We start from the raw sequence: 23,655 nt of genomic DNA, 5'->3' as shown, positions 1-23,655 counted from the left end.
AGAAGTAACATTTAAAAAGCAAAACCGGCACCCTAGGCCAATGCTCTGTGAGGACCCTGCACATTAAGTGATTAATTGTGATGTGCGTGGAGATAAGAGGAGCTGCTGTAATTCCCATGCCCAGCTCTTACATTAGCTCCAGAGGCATAAGTTACTTCCAAGAAGGTAGGGCTTGCCACATCAAATCAAGCCCAACATCTTCGGGCTAAAGTGTCCTTTACCTAATGCCTTGAAGAAAAACGAGCCTTCCTATCAGGCTCCAAGCCAATACTCAGGGTAAAGGAATTTTTTCAAAGTCAATGCTTGAGTCCTGAATTAGCAAAAATCACTACTCATGTTTTCTAGGTGTGAATGTAATTATCTATTCATTCCTTTGTGTGTGTGTGTGTGTGTGTGTGTGTGTGTATGTGTGTGTGTGTTTGTTTCTCTGCATCCTGTAATGGCTGCCCTGAACTCACTCTGTAGACCAGGCTGGCCTTGAACTCTCTCTTTAGACCAAGCTGGCCTCAATTAGTACACATTCCCCTGTACCTGCAGCACCTTAAAAATGACAAAATTCTGAGATATATTAATGAATGTAGGGCTACTTTGCTCTCTGCCAGAAGATGGGGCAACCTCGGGCTCTTGGTAGTGGGTGTGGGGAGAGACGGGCTAACTGATACAGGCAACTTTGAGTGTGTTTCTCAGCCCCTGGTTCCACTCTGCTCACTACACTCCTCGTTCATGACAAATCTCACACATCCACGTGGTCAGAAATGCCTGCTCTACATTTAGACCACAGAGATGAATAAGAAACACATTCTGCCCTCACAAACTTGGCAATCTACTTTGGATTCAGTGTTTTAAGTCTTAGGACAGAGAAACACAGGGCAGAGAAGATGGACCTGCGTGAACTCAGGGCTAAAGACAGGAAAGGTGGATTATGGAGCTACACTATTTCAGTGACGCCGGGAAGAGAGAACAGAGGTGGTAAGGGATGCGGCTCCGGGTGTGTAGCAAGCTGACTTCTCTCTGTGGGCAGCAGGAAGACAGTAAAGCATTTTAAGCAGAGGGTAGCATGATCAGACACCATTTTGAGAAAAAGTACTTTGCTTCCAGCGAGTTGGTTGGAGCGAGCCCAGAAACCGGAGCTATGGTAATGGTTAATAATTAATAGTTAATAGGTTTTGCAGATCTGAAGTGACACAGAGGTGAAGAAAAATGGATAGACCATCACAACAAGGAGATACACGACTGACTTTTAATGCCTGATCAAATGTGGGGTTAAGGGAGTGAAAGAGAGGAAGGACATATGGATGGTGACCAGATCTGGGGCTCGCGTCTCTGGGGTAAGGGATGCCACTCTCAGAGCGTACCCCCCCCCCATCTCTGGTAAACAGGAAGGAGGACCTCAGAAGAAGATTCTGTATTCCAGATGTTCTAAGCTACCTCTGTGACTCCACCTTAGGAAATCAGATAAACACGCTAAGCCTGAGGACCCGTCCCACTGTGGACATCTATGCTCAGACCTGAGGTCCGACAGCGAGGACCTCAAGTCTTGTTCTGGTTTGTCAGGACAACAAGGTGAGGAGTCTTAGCGGATGTCACCGTTTTGGTGCCACGCTTTCTCTGTTTCGTCCTCAGTATCTCCTCTGCCTGTTTTAGTCATAATTTGGATTGTGAGTCCACTCCCAGTCCCTTAGAGGACCTGAACACAGCTGGCTTAGAAATGAACACTGAGGGGTAATGGCCTTTTTCCATGCTCGGCAATCGCTCCCCAGATCTGTTTCCTGTCACTTAGTTTGTGACATGGCCTTCCTCGTTACCCCTATTATAACTTATTTTTCTTAATCATTTTTTAGGAACAACATCACTAAAAGGGTTTTCAAAATGCAAATAAATTATGCTCACCGAGTCAATGTTTTCTATTATTTATCTTAAAAAGCAGTAACTTGAGTAGATTAAAAGCGGCCCGAGTCTCTCGTGAGTGTATGCACTTTATGCTGGCTGAGCGCTTACATCTCCTCTCACTTATTTTATGAGCTATGTGGATATTTCAAACTTTAAAAATATACAAATTTTAAGACACGTATTTTACACATTTTTGCGGTAGTGGATACTTTAAAGGGAATATGAATGGCAAGAAAGGATGTAGGAATTACCTAGAGCATTTTTACAATTTGTAGGTAAAAGTAGTAACTGTGAAAAGTCAAAGTATATTATTTAGTTTTATTTATGGCATTATCAACAACAGTATAAAAGTTATTAGCTTTGTGTATTTATTATATATTAATGATATAGGCAAAAGATGTCCACATTAAAGAGAGCAAATCCCAGTACCAGGGAGATTAAAATCTTGCCATACGTGAGCAACGGAAGGGCTTTAAAGAATACCTTGACTACTGGTGTACTTCGCCTCCTGCTCTTACCTGTGCCTCTCGGAACACGTACGGCCCCATCTCCTTCCTGTGTTCAATTATCTTCTGGGCCTGCTCGACTGGTATATCAATCTGCAGAGCTGGGGGGATGCAGGAGTTGATGAAGCAGTTGATGATGGTCGTGATTTTCTTCTGAATGATGGACTCACTACAATGCGAATGGCACAAATCCTAGACAGGGAAAAGGAGCCGCAAAGCAGGATGGGATTGATTCTTTTCCAGAGCGCTTTACAGTATATACCGCTTAGCTTGGGCTTGCGGGGGCACTGCGACGTGTCAGAGCTATTTTCAAAAATCCTTTCTTTTAGACCCGGGGAGCCTGACGCTTCAGTGCACGTGCCTTGCTTTCATTGACTCTGTCGCTTGTTTCCCTAGGCAGGTATGACTCATTAACATTTATGCGGTGCAGGAGGACCGCACCATGCTGGGCACTGACGGGGGCAGGGTCTCCCTGGAGGAGACGTGCGAAAGCCTATTGCTCAAACGCTGTGACAGCGTCCTAGCCGAACACTGGGAATCCGCATCTACCCAGCTACAGGTGGATACGAAAGCTTTCCATCCTGGCTGCTGCCTCTACAAGACCAGCAAGTCTGCCTGCTGCTGCGAAACAGGAACGTCCTTACAGCTACTTAGGGTCCATGGTGCTCCTGTCTCCCGGTCTGTGAGAGCTGCCCTTCCATCACTGTGAGCAAGTACAAGGGAAAGTAACTGTGTGTGTGTGTGTGTGTGTGTGTGTGTGTGTGTGTGTGTGTGTCCTCCACTTAGTGTACAGCTCCAGAGCTTCAAAACCACAGCCCTCGACTATGGCTTCTGGGTGCCAGTGAAGCAGAACCTCCCGTCAACCGAGCCTGTGACGGAGTTTCCTTATCTCTTGGTGTACAGGAAGCAAGAGGGTGGGGGAGACCGGGTTGAGGCATATGTCCTTCTATGTCATGACCGAGTAACCCATCCTTAGCGAGGCCCTACCTCTACTTCAGGAAACAGTGCCTCCAGCTGGCCACCACGTATTTACCAGATGCCACGTGAGCCCCTGGGGGTCCTTTCGTGTCTCGGCCATAATGTCATTACACCCTTCCTTTTAGAGGGATTTTAAAAGTCGTAGTAGTACATTAAAATGTTCTAGTTTTAAAGTCGGAGTCAGAGACAGTATTTTTTAATAGATAGCTTGGCTTGAATTACAGCATTTTTATGTCAAAAATTTTGCTCTGAAAGCAAGCAAATTTGGAAACTCCTCATTCTAGGCCAGAAATGAGCTAACAATGACTAAGTACCCAGCAAACACCAGTTACTGTAAGAGATGTGGTAGGATATTAAAGAAAGAAAACTTTGGGCACCAGTCATGTGAAACTTTTATATAGGGCTTACCATATGTTATCTAGAAAAAAAGCTTAATATTAATATTACATTGTAGGCAGCATGACCACTCAATTTAGCATCAACTCAGAAAAAGTCCATTTGCACTGCATAAGTCTGGTATATTACCAAATATTCACTGTTCACCATTCCTTGTAGGATTATTATATAATCATTTGATGAACTTGATTATAATTATGGAATTTAAACTTGTGAGGTTGAAACAAATTTGCGATGTTACAGAATATTAATTCTGACTAATGGGATAGAACTTAGACTCATAACTGATATTTTTTCCTAATTTCTTTTTTCCCCCAAGACATCAGATTATATATATACATATAATCCTGGTCGTCCTGGAACTTGCTCTGTAGAGCAGACTGGCCTTGAACTCACAGAGATCCGCCTGCCTCTGCCTCCTGAGTGCTGGGATTAAAGGCTCTTGCCTTGTTAACTCTCACCTGTTATGAGGGTTAAGAATGCTTCCCTCTAGTAAGCTTTCTGTGGCGCCTTCAGCCAATAGAGATGACATCTTACCCTCTTTCCTAACAGCCGGGGCCTTGAATGTGTCTTGTTCACCCCCTCATCTGTTTCTCTTTAGATTGTAAAGTCTGAGAAGGACACTATTTGGCTATTGTTGTATACTTAGCATTCCCCTTAACCCTTGTGTCAAGGGATGGAGTCAAGAAAAACTTGAGAGTTTGGAATATATCTTTCCATTGTTTTTTCTCTACAAATACTCCCATGAACACAAATTTTATATGCAGTCATATAGTTGCTCAGTAACTAGCTTTCAATAGATAATCAATAGGTAAACATTTACATCACTAATCATTCTCCTAAACAATTTTTATTGACTGTAGCAATGAATCAACGTCCCAATTAAGTACCCAATATCCTGTTGTAGACTTGGTTCTTTCTGATTTTTCGCAATCCAGAACACCGTTTGACCAAGATTACCTGAGCTGTCTCTTTGTTTATTTCCAGTGCCACTACGAGGTCACAGCACAGCCCTGTGGCTGATGACACAGAGGTCAGAGACACAATGACTTGGTTGACATCACGCTCTATCACTCCTCATTTTGGAAGTTTCTTAGCTTTTCTGTGTTTTAACATCTTCACCAGTAAAATGCTAACTATAACTCCCTTGATATCAAGGGATTCTTGTGAATAATGATCCCATGATCATTGTTATGTGGATATACCAATTAGGAATGTCTCCAGGCAAAATGTGTGGTGCATTTATAAATGCATGCAATAGAAAGGCCATGGTGCAGGTTTTGAAAGCACAAATATTATCATGGGGGCTCATTCTTACTCTTCATTACGGCAAGAGGTGCCTCTGGACAGCGGACAGTAAATATGCCAATATTTAAACATTAACACAAAGGAAGCTGGCAATACTGGGATATATTATACAAAATCCATATGCATCTGCTATCTTAATGCATCTCTTCAAACAAAAGTGGTTTCTCCAGGTCCCAATACAATACCTTAAACTTTTGTACTTCTTGCCAAAAAAGTACTCCATTTTCCAATAAATCTCCTTTCAGGGCCACAAATCGTTGAAATTGCCTTGCAATGACTGGATTCAATAATGCTTTACGGAAAGCAATAATCTCACAGGATGAAGATATCCACTTACTTGCCACAGGCTGTCCAAACAATACAGGCAATCAGACATGTTCCAAAAGTAGCAATCAAGTCGTTAATTAGACCAAAACCACCAACTTCTACTTCTTTTGATTTGGCTACTGAAACTTGTGGTATGAATATAATAGACTCTGACAGCTTTGCCCTCGGACTCTCTACCTTTTGTCTTTTGTTAAATGGATCCATTAGTTTTAGAAACTAGAAGAAAGAAATTACTGAGTGATGCACGTGTAACTACATTGTTAAACATTCTAATACCTTTACATGTAACTACATTGTTAAACATTCTAATACCTTTACATGTAACTACACTGTTAGAACATTCTAATACCTTTACATGTAACTATACTGTTAGAACATTCTAATACCTTTACATGTAACTATACTGTTAGAACATTCTAATACCTTTACATGTAACTACATTGTTAAAACATTCTAATAGCCTTTACATGTAACTACATTGTTAGAACATTCTAATACCTTTACATGTAACTACACTGTTAGAATATTCTAATACCTTTACATGTAACTATACTGTTAGAACATTCTAATAGCCTTTAGAGTTTGGGACCAGTGGCGAGAAGAGAACAGTAACCGCATGCAGTGGTGATATGGCTCCATTATGACTTATCACACGACTGCATCATTTTTAATTATTTCTTTTGCTCTTTGGGATTACAGTATTTTTAAGAAAAGTCCAAAAATTCTATAATTTAGGTTGAAAATTTAAACTAATTCCAATTCTATCCTGGTAAGATCATGTTTTTATATGACATGCTTTTAAATCATCTTAGTAAACTATGAGTTCTAAGGAATAATTATAATAATTCATAGCAGTAATTAACAATTATTGCCTATTAACTGTATGAGTGTGCTGATAGGAATGGAAGCCAGGGCCTTGTGCACGCAAGGCAATGCTCTACCACTGAACTTCGCTCAGGACAACTAATAATTCTTTTCGTTGTTTTGACACAGAGTATCACCATGTAGTCCAGGCTAGACTGGAACTCACTATGAAGCCCAGGCTGGCCACACTTTCACACAGCCTCCTGAGTGCTGGGATTTTTTTAAATAATAAAATTCTTCTGACTGAAGATTTACTTTACATCATACAAAATCTAGAAGAACCCATGATGCTTTAATAAGGCTTAAAGGTATTTTATTTACATCCATTTATATTGTAACAATTTTTAAATAAACTTTTAAAAATATTTTGCTCATTTAAAGCCACATCCTCAACCTATTTTACTCTCTCAGATTCAAAAAAACAGATTTATTAAATTTATAAAATTTATATATTGAAATAGATTTCAATCCTGCTGAAATTGGCCAGAGTTGATGGTAGTAGACAGCCGCACAGGGAAGCAGCCCTCTAAGGCAGTGTTGTACATGGACGCACAAATTGCACCAATGACTAAATGCCATTTCTGACAAGGACTAAATAAGTTCCTTGAAACAAATCACATGTGACCATCCATACAAATGCTTGAAAGAGTTTTGCAAGCAATGACCTGGGAACAGCAACCAAAGAGTAATGAATTCCGCCTGGAGAGGGGCAGCCTGGACAGAGCAGGGCCTTGAACTGGAACAGAGAGGTGGCAGCAACCCCAGGCAGTCTGGGTGAGTGGCGGTGCCATTAACCCAGACACGGGACATAGATGCCTATCACCGTTTAGTGAGGCACATGCCATGTTCTCTGGACAAAAATTCAAGACTCTCAACATCTGGTCCATATTAAGATTACAGCCCTATAAATAGGAGCAACTATGGATTAAAGTGGAATGTTTATTTAAAACCCACTCAACAAAGACTGTTTTAAGACTTGCTTCTTAAGATACTAAAACTTAGCCATTTAAAGAAAACCTGTAATTTAAATAAATAGAAAATAATGCAAAATATAATTCACAATAATATAAACTATAAGCTCAGTATACTTAGTATTTCAATAAAGATGTAACAAAAACAAGCCTTTCAAAAGAGTGCCTACTTAAAAAAAAAAAAAGAGTGCCTACTTTCAAGAGGAAGCCACAGAAGACGACTTCCTGATGAAGACGTGCATCCTTCCACCGCGAGGCTAAACCTTTATCTTCGCTCGCTAATTTGGAGGGGTCACCTGGGTCTCACTTTTCATGACCTCAGAGGACAAATCCTCAGGAGCTTTTAGACTCATCAACAGGACTGGGCTCATCATACTTGTTAAGAAGCGAAGTAAGCCATCTTCTAAAGCTTTGCATTACAGAGATCTTAATAATCTCCAAGATTATGGTTGCCACAGTTGCTTTCTAGCTAAGCTGAGATTTCCAGTACAGGGGTAATGAAGGACGATTTAACCTGCTGGTTGTGCTTCACGTGACCTGTTCGTTCTGTGTGATCTACTCTCCTGGTATTAAACTACCACATACTGCAAGAACAGCTTGTTCAACATGCCCAGGACACACACAATTAAGTATATATATTTCCATCCACCCCAGCGTTGGGAACCAAACCTAGGGCCTCAAGTGAAAAGTGCACATTTAAGGTCATTCACATGCTCCACAGTCAGGAGCTCTGCAGAGTCACACTTTTCCCCAAGTTCCATCTGCCAGCATGAACACAACCGGGCATCAGTCGGAGGTTTAGACAATAAGGGTCAGGAGCAAGGAGTGTGTGTGTGTGTGTGTGTGTGTGTGTGTGTGATGGAGAGATAGGATATGTGTGTGACTATATGACAGCATGAGTGTGTGTATGTGTGTGTGAGAGTGTTTTGTGCAAATTGTTAGTATGTATGTAAGTGTATAAGAGTGCCCGTGTGTGAGTATGTACGTGTTCGTGAGTGTGGACAAGTATGAGTGTGTGTGCTACTTTGACAGAGTAGTATTTACAAGAGAGAGAATATAATCACTTGCCTTCCACACTCCAATTTTCCTGTCATGCTTCTGCAGTAAAAGCTCATCCGCTATGTCTTTCATCCGTATCTAAAAGCATAATCAATTATTTTAGCAACATATTCAGAATAGCTAAAGTTTGAATTCTTTATTATTTATCAGCTCAAGGAATGAGGCAAAGGTCAGGTTAGGTAGGAGAGTGTCACTCAGGACGATGACACTCAGACCATGAAGTAAAACCCTGAACTCCGCGTTATGGGTGGGTTCTCCTGTAGTGAAACCTTGCACTCCGCGTTATGGATGGGTTCTCCTGGTTGGGTTCTCCAGCTGTGCTGTTGCCTAATGGCACTACTCCAAACACAGGTGACAGTGTCACTTTGGCTTGTGTAAGAACTGAAGCTATAGAGTTAGTGATGGCCTCACAGGTGTTGTGCCATCTTCTAGCCATTTTACATTTTAGTGATTTTTAGGAGCCACCTATAATTCATAGGAATACAGAAGGTACCGCTGCCTTCTACCTGCTGGTTCTTCATCTATGGATTCAACTAACCTCTAATGCAAAATATTCAAATAAGAAAACTGTATCTGTACTGAGCATGTCTGGTATCTTCCCCTTATATTTATTTTTCCAGATTTATTTAAAATTTTATTGTATTATGATTTTTAAGTAATCTAATGATGAAATGAAGTATATGGAGAACTATATGTAATTATATGCATATATAGCCTCATTTTATAGAAGTGGCTTCAGCATCTTCAGGTTTTTAGTGTCCCGTGGGTCCTCTCTGGATACCAAGGAACAACAGCATTTAGGGGGTTTCCGGTTGTATATAATCTCTCCCTTTTCTGGGAAGCTACTCCTGCCAGATCTATGTTGTGTGTCTTTTATTCCTAGCAGCTCACCTAAAGAGTCCAGGCCTGTAAGACAAAGTAATGCTGCAGTTTGAGCCTGGGGCCCCCTGCATGCTAGGCAGGTTCAGAATCAAGCTCACGCCATGCCCTGTATCTTTGTGACAGGCACAGATCAGGGGAAGGAGAGCTGCTCTTTCTTGCTAGATTCCAGCGCTACCCCTGACTACATCTTTCTAAAGCTTGGGTGTCAGTTCCTCTTCTAAGCATGGGGGATGCCCCAGCTTTGTTCACTCAAAATCTCACTACAATCAGTTTGTTTTGCTGCTCACACACAGAATGCAAAGGAAATGACTACAAGCTACAATAAGAGAAAATGTGGTAATAATATCAGTAAGTCAGATGTCACTTCACCTGGTTACAGGTCAGTCAGGACTGTGTAAAGAGACCTGCTTCTAAAACACAATAAAAACAAAACAAAACAAAAACCAAACCAAACAGCCACAAAAACAAAAACCCAAAGCAAAACCCAACTGCATTACTAGATGATATTTAAGTCTCTTCTTGCTGGGTACCATGCTAAGAAATCAAGCATACATTGTTGTCGTTGCTGTTAAGAGGGGGCTTCATTTTGTAGCTGTATCTGGGCCTGTAACTTGCAAGGATACTGCTGGCTCTACCCCCAGAGTCATGGGATTACAGGCATGTGCTGCTACCACGGCCTAGTACAGTTGTTGCTGACATTCTTACTTCTCAAATGGAAATACCAAACAAACAAAACTCGGAAGAGGAGCCACGAATGTGCGGCAAATGCTGGGGTTGGGAATTTGAGAAGCCTGATTCCTTGCTTGTCACAGCTACCCACTGCAGGCTCATGACTGGTCCACAGGTACTCACACTGAAGGGCTGGCTAGGTCCTGCCAATGGCTATCCAAGGTTATGCAGGTCATGTACCTTTATCTTCTGACGGGAAGCAAACTGTTCGCTTGAGAGGAACAGCGGCAGCCACACATTTTCCAGCCTGTTCAAGACGTGTTTCTGGATTTCCACCAGCACAGATGGGTCAAGCTGCTCGTGAAGGATCCTCCCCCAGCCGCCACTCATGAGCATTATCTAGGAGAGTAAAAACAGCACAGAAACCACATGCTTTTTTTTAGACTAATAAAAGCCATTTAATTCACTCGCTCATGTTGAGCTTTTGCATCATATTGGATAGGTGCCACGATTTCCATTTTCCACAAAACGTCTTCTTAATGTATGGTTTTGCCTCCTGTGGAATATTGGAAAAAGCACAGCAATGAGGTGGGGTTTTGTTTTGTGTTTGTTTTCTGTGTCAGGGCCTAATTTCTGCCACTGAGATCCACCCAGGCTCCCAGGTACCAACACTTTTTCCCTCCATGGTCTTGGTAACTATGACACAAGGTGGTGACTACTGCTTTTCTGAGTTCTTACAAATACATGATTCTAGTCTAACTGAGCCATTGCAGATAACATCTTTCTCTTCGTAAGTGAAGGAAACGAGGCATCTGATTAGTTAAGAGGGCTCCTGACCCAGGTCCTTGACACAGCAGCGACAAACTTGGTGGCTGGGTTGTTGGGCAGAGGTGGTGGGGTGGCTGCCCTCTCCCTGGTGCTTCTCTGATGTCATTCGGGAAGAGCCCAGGGGAGGCAGCAGGGAGAGGAAGGTCGTGCCCCTCTGATTTGTATAGCCAGCAGCACTGACAGAACATCATAAGTGACGGCCTGAATCTTCCCTCATAGCGGTTTCCACCTTCCTCTGTGTACTGCCAAGAGTCTGCATACTGAGATAAGCTCTTTATTTAGTTCACCTTTGATAAATGCAATTAAGAAAATACTACTAATATTTTATATAAAAACAAAGCAGAAATCATCTTTTTAATTGTCCCGAACAATATTAAATAAGAGTAAAAAACAAGATTGCATTTTTCCGAGCAAAGTGGTTTTAAATTTAGTCGGGGGCAAGGTGAGCTGTACAAAATGTGAGGCAAAACTCCCAAGTATAAAATAGGTAGAGATGGGACACGCGGAACGGCAAAGACGTCTGCTGTAAGCCAGAGCATTGGCTTGATGGCAGTGGTGATGCCCACCATCGTCTAAATGCTCAGCAAGCGGCGTGTACTACAGCACGTTCACACAGCTGTGTCAGACACCACAATGCCTTGTGCCAAGCAAGACAAATGCTTCCCATGTGTTCAGCCCACACATGGCCTAGCCACGCCTCTAACATGCCACCCTCCTTTCCTTCCAAGCTCCGTGCCTTCACCTACTCCAGAGTCAGATTGTGGGGTTGGTTCTCTGGATTCATGAACAGCTCAGAGTTTTTTCTTTACTGACTCTAATATTAATCTGAAATTTTCATTTTCTAAGTATTAACCATTAAAGAATACTTATCTTTGTAAGCTTTAACAATTAAAAAAGATTTACACAATACGTTTGCTCTTTAGATAGTTAAAAAAAAAACCCCACCTCACGCTAAATAAATCACTCTTATAACTCTAAATTTCAAAAGCATAATCATATAGTTTCCTGTAACTGATGGCTTCATTGTCAGTAGAATCTGTAATTCAGGCCACTGCCATGGCACAACAAAGTGGCTAAATCTATGTTCACAGTCTGTAAAAAGTTTCTAGGCTGGGCATGGAGATGCATGCCCAAAATCCCAGCTCTTGGGAGACAGAGGCAGGTGAATCTCTGTGAGTTTGAGGTCAGTCTGGTCTACACTCTATGGAGAGTTCTAGGATAGCCAGGGCTATGTAGAGAGATGCTGTCTGAAAAAAACAAAAACAAAGAAAAGCCTCCATTCTAGGGTGAGAGAATGGTAGAAGATCAAAAGCCTTTGAGGTAGCAGCTAGGCTCAGGGGTGGATGTGGCCCTTTTCTCCTGCTGGAGACCCAAGGCCCTTGTCCCTGTGGTTTCGCACTTGGTCCTGAGCACCTAAAACAGCGTGAGACACTAGCGACACACACGGGCACTCAATGAATGACAAAATCAAATCAGTGTGACGCTGTCTTTGTACCCCAAATTTATGAACACCGTCCTTAAAACCAACCTAGATGAAGGACATTTTATCCAATAAAGTAACTTTAAAGTGACATGTTTTAGGACATGTAATACTTGAGTGAACTTTAGGGATCTATAGATGCCCACCAACACCTAAACCAAAGTGTCTCTCTGAAACTGTAACACACAGCAAAAAGAGACCTTCGCGGTGTTGGTTAAAGAAGGGATGGCCTGTACCCTCCAAACATGCTCATACCTGGTCCTGCTGATGCAAAGAAGCTGGGCTGCTGGGGCCGAAGAAATACTTTTTATTAAGGTATTTGTTTTTAATGTCTATAGACTTTGCCTCCCTTTGCTTCTGGTCCTTAAAAAGCATTCTTCGGAACTGTTCGATGTCTGTCCAACACGCAAGGTCGATGCTGGAAAGAGAGTGCATTCTTTTTTAGCCTCTAGAGTCAATTAGACACTGGCCAAGCTGCTGACAGGCGGGAGGTGGCTGTCTGGTCAGATCAAGGACAAGTGTCTACAGCACAGCCTCATCCAAGCCCAACAGATGGCTCCGCTGTTGCTACAGCCTTAACTCTCGCTACATGAACGGCTTCTGGTGAAGGTATGGGGTATGCAGCAGATCTCTCGTTTACTGGCGGTGTCTCAGAGTTGCATCTGAGGATTGGACTGGCATCTTCAACATCAAATATGGGGAAATGCCACATATATGTCATGGTTATTTGATAATGGTACAAATTCAGAATAATCCTTATCAGGATAAGGAGAAGTTTGGCCCTAAATTCAAACCAGTTTCTGTTAATGTGAGAGAAAAATATGATCAAAGTTTCAGTTCATAGTACAAAAATTTCTAAAACTGCTATGTTTGATTTATATGTTAGTTAATAGAACTGTGAACTTTTACAGTAATTAGGGAACAACTATAAGAGACAGTTCCCAAAAATACTAAAGGGAGCAGCAGAAGAGAAAGCTTAAAAGTTGCTTCAAGCCAGCTAGTACTAAAAACAGCCCCAAGCACTGCACGACTGATGAGAATAACATGGGAGGCTAAAGCAGTTGCATGCTCATCAGGGTCTTTTTTTTTTTTTTTTTTGGTTTTTCGAGACAGGGTTTCTCTGTGGCTTTGGAGCCTGTCCTGGAACTAGCTCTGTAGACCAGGCTGGTCTCGAACTCACAGAGATCCGCCTGCCTCTGCCTCCCGAGTGCTGGGATTAAAGGCGTGCGCCACCACCGCCCGGCGCATCAGGGTCTTTTAAGCAGACTTTTGTCTGTCAGTTTTTACTGACATAGGTAAAGATCTACTGCCTCTGGCCAACAAGAGGCCCCAGGGAAAGAAGGTGGCCCCTGCCCCTTGCTGTCGTGAAGAAACAGAATGTCAAAATGGTGGTAAATTCTTTGTTTGAGAAAAGGCCTGAGAACATCACCATTGGGCAGAACATCCAGCCCAAAAGCTTTGTCATACGACCCCGCTACACTAGACTGCAGTGGCAAAGGACCGTCCTTTATAAACGGCTAAAATATCTCCTGCCCTTAACCAGTTCCCGCAAGGCCCTGGACCAGAAAACAGCTACCTAGCTGCTTAGGTTTGCCCACAAGTATGGGCCAGACACAGAGCAGAAGAAGGTTAGGCTGCTGGCAAAGGGGTCATCCCAACTAAGAGACCACTTGTCCTTCGAGCAGGGGTCAATACAGTCACCACCTTGGTGGAGAACAAGAAGACTCAGCTGCTGTGCCCATGACGCAGACCCTGTTGAGTTGGTGGTCTTCCAGCTTACCCTGTGTAGAAAGATGGGGGTCCCCTACCACATCATCAAGGGGAAGATCAGGCTGGGGCGGCTGGTCCCCAGGGAGACATGCATCACTATTGTCTAACACAGGTTAACCCAGAGGACGAGGGTGCCCTGGTAAGCTGCTGGACCAATTACAGTGACAGATATGGTGAGATCTGCCTCTACCTGGAAAGGCAGCATCCTGGGTCCTAAATCTGTGGCTTGAATTGCCAAGTTGGAAAAGGCAAAGGCCAAAGAGCTAGCCACTAAACTGGGTTAAATGTACACTGCTAAGTTTTCTGTGCATGAATGTAATTACCAGCTTATCTCCCATCTTTAAAAAAAATCTGCTACCAAGTCATTAATATAGCATAAATCAAAATTAGTATCAAAAAAGGATTTATTTTACTGAGAAATATATTTAAAATTAGGTATTTCCTCACCTTGAAGAATGAGATTCTAGAAACTGGCGGAAATGTTCGAATTCCAGCTTGTTGTTGAGCAGATCACTGAAGGTGAAATGCTGGTATTCCTCAGGGACGTTGCTCCAGTACTCTGTTTGTTTAGAGACGTCAGACAGTGACAGCTTGCCAGCCGCAGGTCCAGCAGTGTCCTGTGGACAAAATGCTTTCACAAAAATCTCTTAAATGCAACAAATTATTTGCAGTTTTAAACAGGAAACCTGAAATAAAAGTTAACTTCTGGGCGAGGCCAGTTTACAACTGGTAGAGCTAGACAGACTAGATGTTCACATTCTGACTCTCAAGGTCTTCACTGCTCCTTTTTAATGAGTATTTAGTAAACACTGTGTGTATAATACAAACAAAGTACTCTGTGTGCACGGGTGTATGAGCACAAGTTCGTAAGGGTGCCCAGTATACAAAATATTTGTCTTCAAAATATTACTTTTATTTCTTAGTAAAGGGGAAATGCCTTTTGCCTTTTGCAATAAAACACAAAACCAAAAACTAAAAAGCCTCTTAGTCTCTCTCCATATATGTACATACATATGAATTATACATAAATCTATGTAGATACACACACATATAAATAAACTATATATGCATGGTGCACACCTTTAATCCCAGCACTTGGAAGGCCGAGGCAGGCAGATCTCTGAGTTTGAACCTAGCCTGGTCTACAGAGCAAGTTCCAGGACAAACAGGCCTACTTAGAAACAATGTCACAAAAAAAAAAAAATACCAAAACCCAAAAAAGTTGTCTTCTAAAATCCACAGAAACACAATAAATAAATAAATGTAATTTTTAAAACATATAAAATAGCATTTTATATGATATATAAACATATTTATATATAATATATTAAACATCAAAAATCACATGTTATATATAGCATATTCATATATGCTATAGTATACATAAAATATAAAGTATGTAATATAAGAATATATTATATATAATATACAACAATATAACACATATAATATACATGATGTTATATTAAACATCAAAAATCACATGTTATATATAGCATATTCATATATGCTATAGTATACATAAAATATAAAGTATGTAATATAAGAATATATTATATATAATATACAACAATATAACACATATAATATACATGAATATAGCATTTTTATATATTATATATATAAATATATGTGTATATGTAGTTTATTTAAAATGAGGAATATAATCATGTAGCTATGGTTTTGTAATTATATTTTTATCTTAATAATTTATAATGGATATTAAATATTCTCTCATAATTATTTAAAATTTTTTAAATTTATTTTATTGTGAGTGTTTTGCCTACAAGTATGTATGTGCACCTTGTGTGCAGAGGTAAGAAGACAGCATCAGATCCCTGGAACTGGAGTTACAGACCCTTGTGGCCACCTATGATGGTGGGAATTGAGCCCAGTGGCTCTTAACCACTGAGTCATCTCTCCAGCACAAACCACATGTGATTTTTAACATAGATAACTCACCCTCTGTATTAGTGTTTTTAAATGTGCAGTCGTGAGATAAACTATAAATATTTCAAAAAGCAATGTTCCTTATATGGAGGAATTGTGTATAGCATTATAAATGTTGCCCCTGGAACTTAAAGCACATCACTGTTATAGAGGACCTTTCCGAATGCCTGTGCTCTTCCCAGGTTTGAATGAGTGGTACATCAAATAGAGAACTTTGGCACCAACAAAACAACTACTAAGTTCTATTTTAAAAACTATTGTTTTTGAAAAAAACTTATTTATATAAAAACCAACACAAAAAAGAAACTAAAAGTTACCCAAACCCAGCACTCAGAACTATCTCTCCCATTTTGCTGAACTTCTTCCCAGATCTCTCTCTGCATATATGTACATGTGTGTAAATATATGTAATGTTACATAAGCAGGGTTACATGATATGAGTGGAGGGTTGCGTTTTTGTTCATTTTGTTGACATAGGCGCTGTCTGTGCAGTCCTGGCTGTCCTAGAACTCTCTGTGTAGACCAGGCTGGTCTCGAACTCACAGAGCTCGGCCTGCCTCTGCCTCCCAAGTGCTGGGATTAAAGGCGTGAGTGTGAGCCACCACACTCAACTTAACATCAGTGTTTTTATGCCATATATTTATATAACTGTATGTCCTGAACAGGTCAATTAACTGCAAATTTTATGTAGATGTGTTCATTAATTTTATGGTTTTTATGGGCATATCAAAATTTATCTAATCAATATAAAACTTGAAAATTTGAGCTGGTCATGATAGCACATACATGTAATCCCTCCAGTACTTGAGAGGCAGTGTCGGGAGGAGGGTGAACACAGGTCTCCTCCGCTACATACTAGGGAAAGGCCACGCGGTTTACACGGGACTGTCTCAAAACAAACAAATGTCACCGGTTTGTAAATAAAGATAAGAGTTAATATCCTATCCAATCCTATGATCTTTTTACTGACTTTTCCAACTATTTCCCCATTTTTCTTTTTAAAAAAAAATCTGAGGGTTTCTTTTTGTTGAGAATGCAAATGGACTCCTGTAATTTGACAACGAATACAGTTACTAACATGCAGAAAATAGTGGGCATCGTTTAAGGGATTATCGTGACCTTTAGGGCTCAAGTTTCTGGTCTTAGGGAAGTCCCTCTGTCACTTTGCCAACCTGGTTTCTCCAGCTGTGTTGAACTGTCACTTCAACACCGTGGCCTGTCAAATGCAGCGAGTGTGGCCATGGGGCAGCAGGTTGGTGCCCCGTCCAAGTCCTTAACCACTCCACGTCTCAATGTAGTGTGCAAGATGGTACTGTCTCTGGATCCTAAGTCAGAGTCTTACCTCAGCCTTCTTGGAAGTTGTCTCCTTATGCAGAGCGTGCAGCTTCCGGAAGTAGGTGGAATCTAGCTGCCGAGTCTCCTCTTGTAGTGCCACCTAAAAATCAGCAGAGCTGAATGCGCATCATGAAAAATGGGGGATGGAGCACAGTTTACCAGAAACCGTGGGCTTCCAAGAAGGCGAACTGCCTTTGAGGCAGGAGCAGAAAACCCCATGCCATTAAAATATTAGCTACAATCAAGTGATACGTCAAATATACACAACGAAGGATGAACATTTTCTATTCAATTACACAGTTGCTGTCAATGAACCCCTCCTCCCGGGGGCACACACAGGCAAGATGAATATGGCGGTCACATTTCCGGTTTCTAGTCAACGTCACAGAATGAATCGCGGAGAAGACAAAGTCTGCTGGGTGTAGGAACCAAATACTTCACAGGAGAACAAGAAAGGACAGGCTGTTTACTGGTATTCCTAAGGGTTTTATTGCTATAGCAAAAGAGGAAGCAGTTGACCAAATTACTGCTTATAGCAGGTTTGTCTTTCTAACATTTTATAAAGTGTAATTTTCTATAGGCAGGAGAATAAGGCCACTCTCCGATTCTCTATTGCAGGGGAAAACCAGTCAAGTTTGGCTGGCTAGCAGCCTGGGAACGTCCTGTACTTCACAGCTAGCTCTGGGGGTCCGCTTGGAAGTCCTTCTGGGGAACAAGATTACGAGATTACATTACATACTCAGCGAGTCCTCTGGACTGAAGTCGAAGAAGGTTCCAGAACTAAGATCAGTGTTTTCCCTTTTGCTAAGAACTAACAGTATATAATCCATCTTACACATTTTCATAAGATTCATTTGCTAATGCCAAAATGTTTTGGTTCAGGGCAACTATACTTCCAAATTTCTTTTACAATTACAGGATCACTTCCAGACTTCACATTTCTTCTATGAACTGCAATATATATTACAAATATGAGTTAAGAGAGGCTTTTAAAATATCACGTGATAGTCTAATCTTTCTAGTGTATTTTCTATAATAGAAAGGTTAATGTTTTAGAACTGCAAGAATTAAGGAATGAAATCTAATTATTTTGGTCATTGAATTTATTAAGTTATTTAATAAATTATTTAAGTCACAATCCAATGAGATGAGTCTATGCAAAGTGTTTCTATATTAATTTTATCATAATTGCTTAATTTATCTTTCTTGGTAGACAACTCAAGTCCTTGAGTGGATATTAATAAAGAATTCAGCCCCTGCAACAATGGCCTCACGCACCCAGTACACGCATTTACCTGGTGGAAAAATACCCTAGGACAGTCTTAACTTGTGATTCTAAAGAAATATCTAAAGGAATTTCCTATATCTATCAATAATAATAATGAAAGTATTCCAGTGCTGACATCTTTTGCAAAGTAAAAAGCTGTGTACAAACTTATCCAGTCAAGCTTTTGATTGGATGAACACCCGGTACTTTAAATAGAAGCCCTGAAGTCAGAAGCTCTGCTTTTCACGATACACGGGAAGCATTTAGATTTTCTACGGGTGTGATATTTACTGTAAGCATCCAGCAGAAAATAAAATGGTATTTCCGTTCATTGTGAGATCACTGCTGAAAACATCAGGGAAGGACAACACCAATCTGGCTACTTTGCACTAACGGAAAGCTCACGTTTCTCTTCTGATGTATTTGTACAGAGAGCTAGGACTGTGAGATTAAGTCTTCTGCTAGGAGACAGCAGGGAAATGGCAACAAAAAACAAATCATAAAGATAAAAAGTAAACAGAGTGAATAAACATTTTCCCTGCCTGTGCCTTGGGTCCTCCCCAGTCCTGATTACAGAGCCCTGGCCCACCTGAGGCCGGGCCACCCGGGGGTTTGGTCCCCCTGAGGCTGTGCCCCCTGAGGCCGTGCTCGAGCCTTTTCTGCAAGCACTGTTGGCCAGGCCATGGTACCTTTCTGTAAGCCACTTGGTCTGACATCACCATCTGTGTCCAGGGCTCCAGAAGGACGAGGAGGATGTACTCCTCGGCTGTATCAAAGAGGTCCTCAAACGGTGGCTGGATTCTCATGTAAATATCTTTCTTCTCTTCCTGTTGCAGCCCAATGTCGAGAGTGGCTGATGGAGCAATGTAAGTGGCGAAAAGATACTAAGGGAGGAGAGGGTGGGACAGAGGGGGCATTGTGAGAAGCCACGAGAGCAAATTCGTTGGCAAAGATGACAGAACTGAACTTGATGCACACTAGATTTGTCAGAAAGGATGCTCTCCTTTCTGTTTTTCACTGCAAATTAGCAGCTAGACGTTTCCAGATAACGGTTTCCTTGTGCATATTACAGAAGGAATCCTGCATGCTAGGCAAGGGCTCCACCACTGACCTTCACCTGCACCCCAGCTCTAAACTGCTTGGACGCAGCCTTTTGCACTACAGCTTGCAGCCCAGCACTCAGGAACAGAGGCTGAAAGGTCAGCTCAAGGTTACTTCCACTTTATAGTGCAGTCAAGACTGAAGTGGGCTATGACGCCATCTCAAACAAACAAACAAACAAACAACAAAAACATAAGAAATAAAAGCCAAGATCATACAGGGTTAAAAATCTGGCTATTGGTAGTCTTCTAATCCAGTTGTCAAACAAATTGCCCAGCCTGTAGTTCTAAGAATGGTCAATTGCCCGCCCCCGCCCCCTTGGGCATAAAATATCTCCATTGGTGTCTAACTATGGGGTGGATGCAGGAAGGTGATAGGAGTAACTGGGAGGATACCCCAGAACTTCCCAAGCCTCCCACAAATGACATACCCCCCCCCCCGTTCTATTTGTCTTATTGCTCAATAATAGCTGTTTAGACCTGAGGAACAATTTAGTAACACTGTGGTATCACTATCCCTGAATAGTAGATAGTGTGTGTGTGTGTGTGTGTGTGTGTGTGTGTGTGTGTGTGTGTACATATTAAAAATGTTTTAAGGCTCAGTAAGTGCTGCCCCTCACATAACCCAGACCTGCAGAACCATGAGAGGCCAGAAGTGCAGGAATCTAAGGGAAACTACCAGGAAAGAACATACCACCTCACTCTTTCATGTGCAAACCCCCAGGAACACAGGAGGGGGAGGCTGCAGAGACCAATGGCTCCTTCTCTCCCCTCCCCACATCACAGCACTTGGAACCTGCCAGGGATCCAGAGGAAACCAAGAAATTCCAGCTCAGCACAGCTGACAGCGATTAACTCTGGAGGTATTTTTGTTCCTTATTTTCTGTTGTTTACTCTGCTCCTGCATGGATATCTCCTGGCGCTTTTGCTTTTGTGCGCCTGTTGCTCAGGTGTTAGGGCAGCTGCTTGTGTTCTCCATCCTGTTGACTGTCAGACAGACTTGACTCCTCAACCACCTCATAGACCCAGCTCTTATTCGGAGGTCTTTTCTTCCTTCTTTCATCCTTACCTCCTCCTCTTTTTATCTAATTGCAACCTGCCAGAGATTTAACGATCTCTCAATCTGTGGCCCTAAGAGTGTCCCAGCTTCTTCCTCCCACCGACTTTACCTGACTCAATTCTTTTCCGAAGTCAATCTTTGGTCGTCACAGTTGGTCACCTTATTTCCCTTCCACCCCTAATTTTAATAACTAAAATCCATGCCCACTCCATATTATCCTTGATTGTTTATCCTGCAGCAGCTGTGAAGTCAGAGGGGCCACTCTTGCTGGCTAGCTAGTGCAAACTTGCATAGCTGTGCTACCAAGAAGCCGTGGTTGCTTTCCCAGTTATCCTACACAGGGAATGATATAAAGCTTACGCCAGACACCCCAAGCTCCTGAACTAAGCAATTATTTTCTCAAGGACACACCACCACAGCCAAGTCTCATGTGAACACTATAAACACTTCAACTAGAAAAATATAGCTGATAAAACATAAAGCAAGCAACAAAATTATACCCGATGTGTAAATCCCAAAACAGGGGCATAAGAAACATGAAAAACCAAGTCAATATCATCCCCCCCGCCGAAGTTATTATCCCTACAGTAATGAGGCAGAGTTAGATGACATACCAGACGGAACGAAAGATGGTTATGACTATGTGCAAAGATATAAACATCTGAATGAATACTAATGGTCTCAATTACTCAGTCAAAAGGCACTAGGAGATTAGGTCAAAAACTGGGAGCCATCTGTTTGTTGCCTCCAAGAAAAGCACCTCATCACTAAAGGTAGACAGCACCTAGAATAACTAGATGGAAAAGGTTTCCCAAGCAAACAGACCTGAGAAATAAGCTGGTACCACTGTTCTAAACATCCAGCAACACATTCAAAGCAGGCGAGGAAGGATAAAGGACACTACTCATGACTAAGAGAACAGTTGATCAAGAGGACATTATCATTCTAACACACATGCCTACAGCACGGACGCAGTCAGTTTCATAAAATATTACCAGATGTAAACTCACGGATTGACCCAAGCACAAAAACACTGGGTGACATCACCCCCACTCTCAGCAACTAATCAGGCATCCTATCAAAAAACAGACAGAGAAATACCCCAATGAAATGATATCACAGGTCAAATGGACTTAACAGACATCTATGGAATTCTATTCTATCTAAACACCACAGAATACACATTTTTCTCAGAAGCCCATGGAACTTTTTCTAATTTATCTCATCTATTAGGGTTCAAAGGAAATCTTAACAAATTCAGAAAAATTAAAGTATTCCTGGTATTCTACCAGATTCCAATAGAATCAAAGTACAAACCAAAGGCAAGAGAGACCCTAGGACATGTGCAAACTCACGGGGACTAAAGAGCACACTATTGAACAAGCTGAGGAAATGGAGAAGAAATACAAACACTCATAAGTCAAATACACATGAAAACACAAAATATGAAAACCCAGGAGATGGAGTGAGAGCCATCCTAGGAGGGACATCTATAGCCCTAAGAGGGACATCTATAGCCCTAAGTGCCCACAAAGTCAGAGCACAGGACTGGAGAGACACCTCAGCCCAGACGAGTGCTTCCTGCTCTTCCAGAAGACCCGAGTTCAGTTCTCAGCACTCACACTGGGCAGCTCACAACTGTCTGTAATTCCAGCACCGGGGGATTTGACCCCTTCTTCTGGACTTAAAAGGCAAACCTTTAAGCAAACTAGCCAAAAGAGAGAAGATCCAAATTAATAAATTTAGAGACATAAAGAGAGCCATTAAAATAGATGCCAATGAAATTCAGAAGATCATTAGCTCTTACCTAAAAATATATATTCCACTAAATTGAAAAAATTTAAGAATGGATAAATTTCTAGACACACATGACCCATAAAAATTAAACCAGGAGGGGCTGGAGAGATGGCTCAGAGGTTAAGAGCACTGGCTGCTCTTCCAGAGGTCCTGAGTTCAATTCCCAGCAACCACATGGTGGTTCACAACCATCTGTAATGGGGTCTGTAATGCCCTCTTCTGGCATGCGGGCATACATGGAGGAAGAACACTGTATACATAATAAATAAATAAATAAATAAATATTAAAAAAATTAAACCAGGATGAGACAAACAGTTTAAGCACAAATATAATATGCAGTGAAATTGAATTTAAAAGTTTCCCAGCTGAAAAAGTCAGTGCATATATGGATTCACTAGTAAATTCTACCAGAACTTCATCAACACCAATGCTTTCCAAACTAGTAAATTCTACCAGAACTCCATCAACACCAATGCTTTCCAAACTAGTAAATTCTACCAGAACTTCATCAACACCAATGCTTTCCAAACTAGTCCATAAATAAAGAAGAGACGTTGCCAAACTCCTTCTACAAAACCAGACAAAGATAAATTACAGACCAATTACAGATACAAAATCCTCAACAAAATACTAGCTATACAAACTCAAGAATATCTCAAAGTATTATTCATCATAATCAAGTTGGCTTTATTCTAGAGATACAGGGTTGGTTCAATATTATATAAATCAGCAAATGCTATAAAGGACATGAATTGTTTCAAAGGCAGAAACCACATGTGTATTGCTGTGGAATAACCCTTCTGCTCACTGTAAATATGTGTTGTTCTCGTTGGCTGATAATAAAATCTGAATTGGCCGATAGCCAGGCAGAATATAGATAGGTGGAGAAGTCAAATGGAGATACAGAGAGGAGAAGGGTGGAGTGAAGGGAGAGTCAGGAGCTGGCCACTCAAGAAGCAAGGTGCCAACAGACTGGTAAAAGCCATGGCCACGTGGCAATACATAGATTAATAATAATGGGTCAATTTAAACATAAGAGCTAGTTGATAATAAGCCTGAACTATAGTCAAACATTCTGTAATTAATATTAAGCCTCTGAGTGATTATTTAGAAATGGCTATGGGATGGGGCAGGTCAGAGAAAGCTCTGATTACAGCTTATGCTGATAGATGCAGAAAAAGCTTCTGGAAAGACCCACCACACATCATGCTAAAGGT

At 41.4% G+C, this 23,655-nt stretch overlaps 1 protein-coding gene across 1 annotated transcript in view; it reads right to left on the bottom strand.

The window, feature by feature from the left end:
- Positions 1–23,655, bottom strand: part of Rgs22 (regulator of G protein signaling 22) — a 95,517-nt gene that overhangs the window by 4,358 nt on the left and 67,504 nt on the right. Inside the window, exons 15-22 of the mRNA XM_041637479.1 lie at positions 19,170–19,364; positions 17,221–17,313; positions 14,376–14,545; positions 12,414–12,576; positions 10,091–10,249; positions 8,309–8,377; positions 5,264–5,425; positions 2,409–2,588 (exon numbers count right to left, since the gene is read on the bottom strand). Coding sequence (XP_041493413.1) covers positions 2,409–2,588; positions 5,264–5,425; positions 8,309–8,377; positions 10,091–10,249; positions 12,414–12,576; positions 14,376–14,545; positions 17,221–17,313; positions 19,170–19,364 — 1,191 coding nt within the window. The remainder of the gene's footprint in view (positions 1–2,408; positions 2,589–5,263; positions 5,426–8,308; positions 8,378–10,090; positions 10,250–12,413; positions 12,577–14,375; positions 14,546–17,220; positions 17,314–19,169; positions 19,365–23,655) is intronic.

Source organism: Microtus oregoni, unplaced genomic scaffold (genome assembly GCF_018167655.1).
Source record: "Microtus oregoni isolate MIOR12 unplaced genomic scaffold, Mior012 000053F_ref0000044, whole genome shotgun sequence".
Lineage (NCBI taxonomy): Eukaryota > Metazoa > Chordata > Mammalia > Rodentia > Cricetidae > Microtus > Microtus oregoni.
The sequence above is the reverse complement of the archived record's forward strand: the minus strand, read 5'-3'. Positions and strand labels throughout refer to the sequence as shown.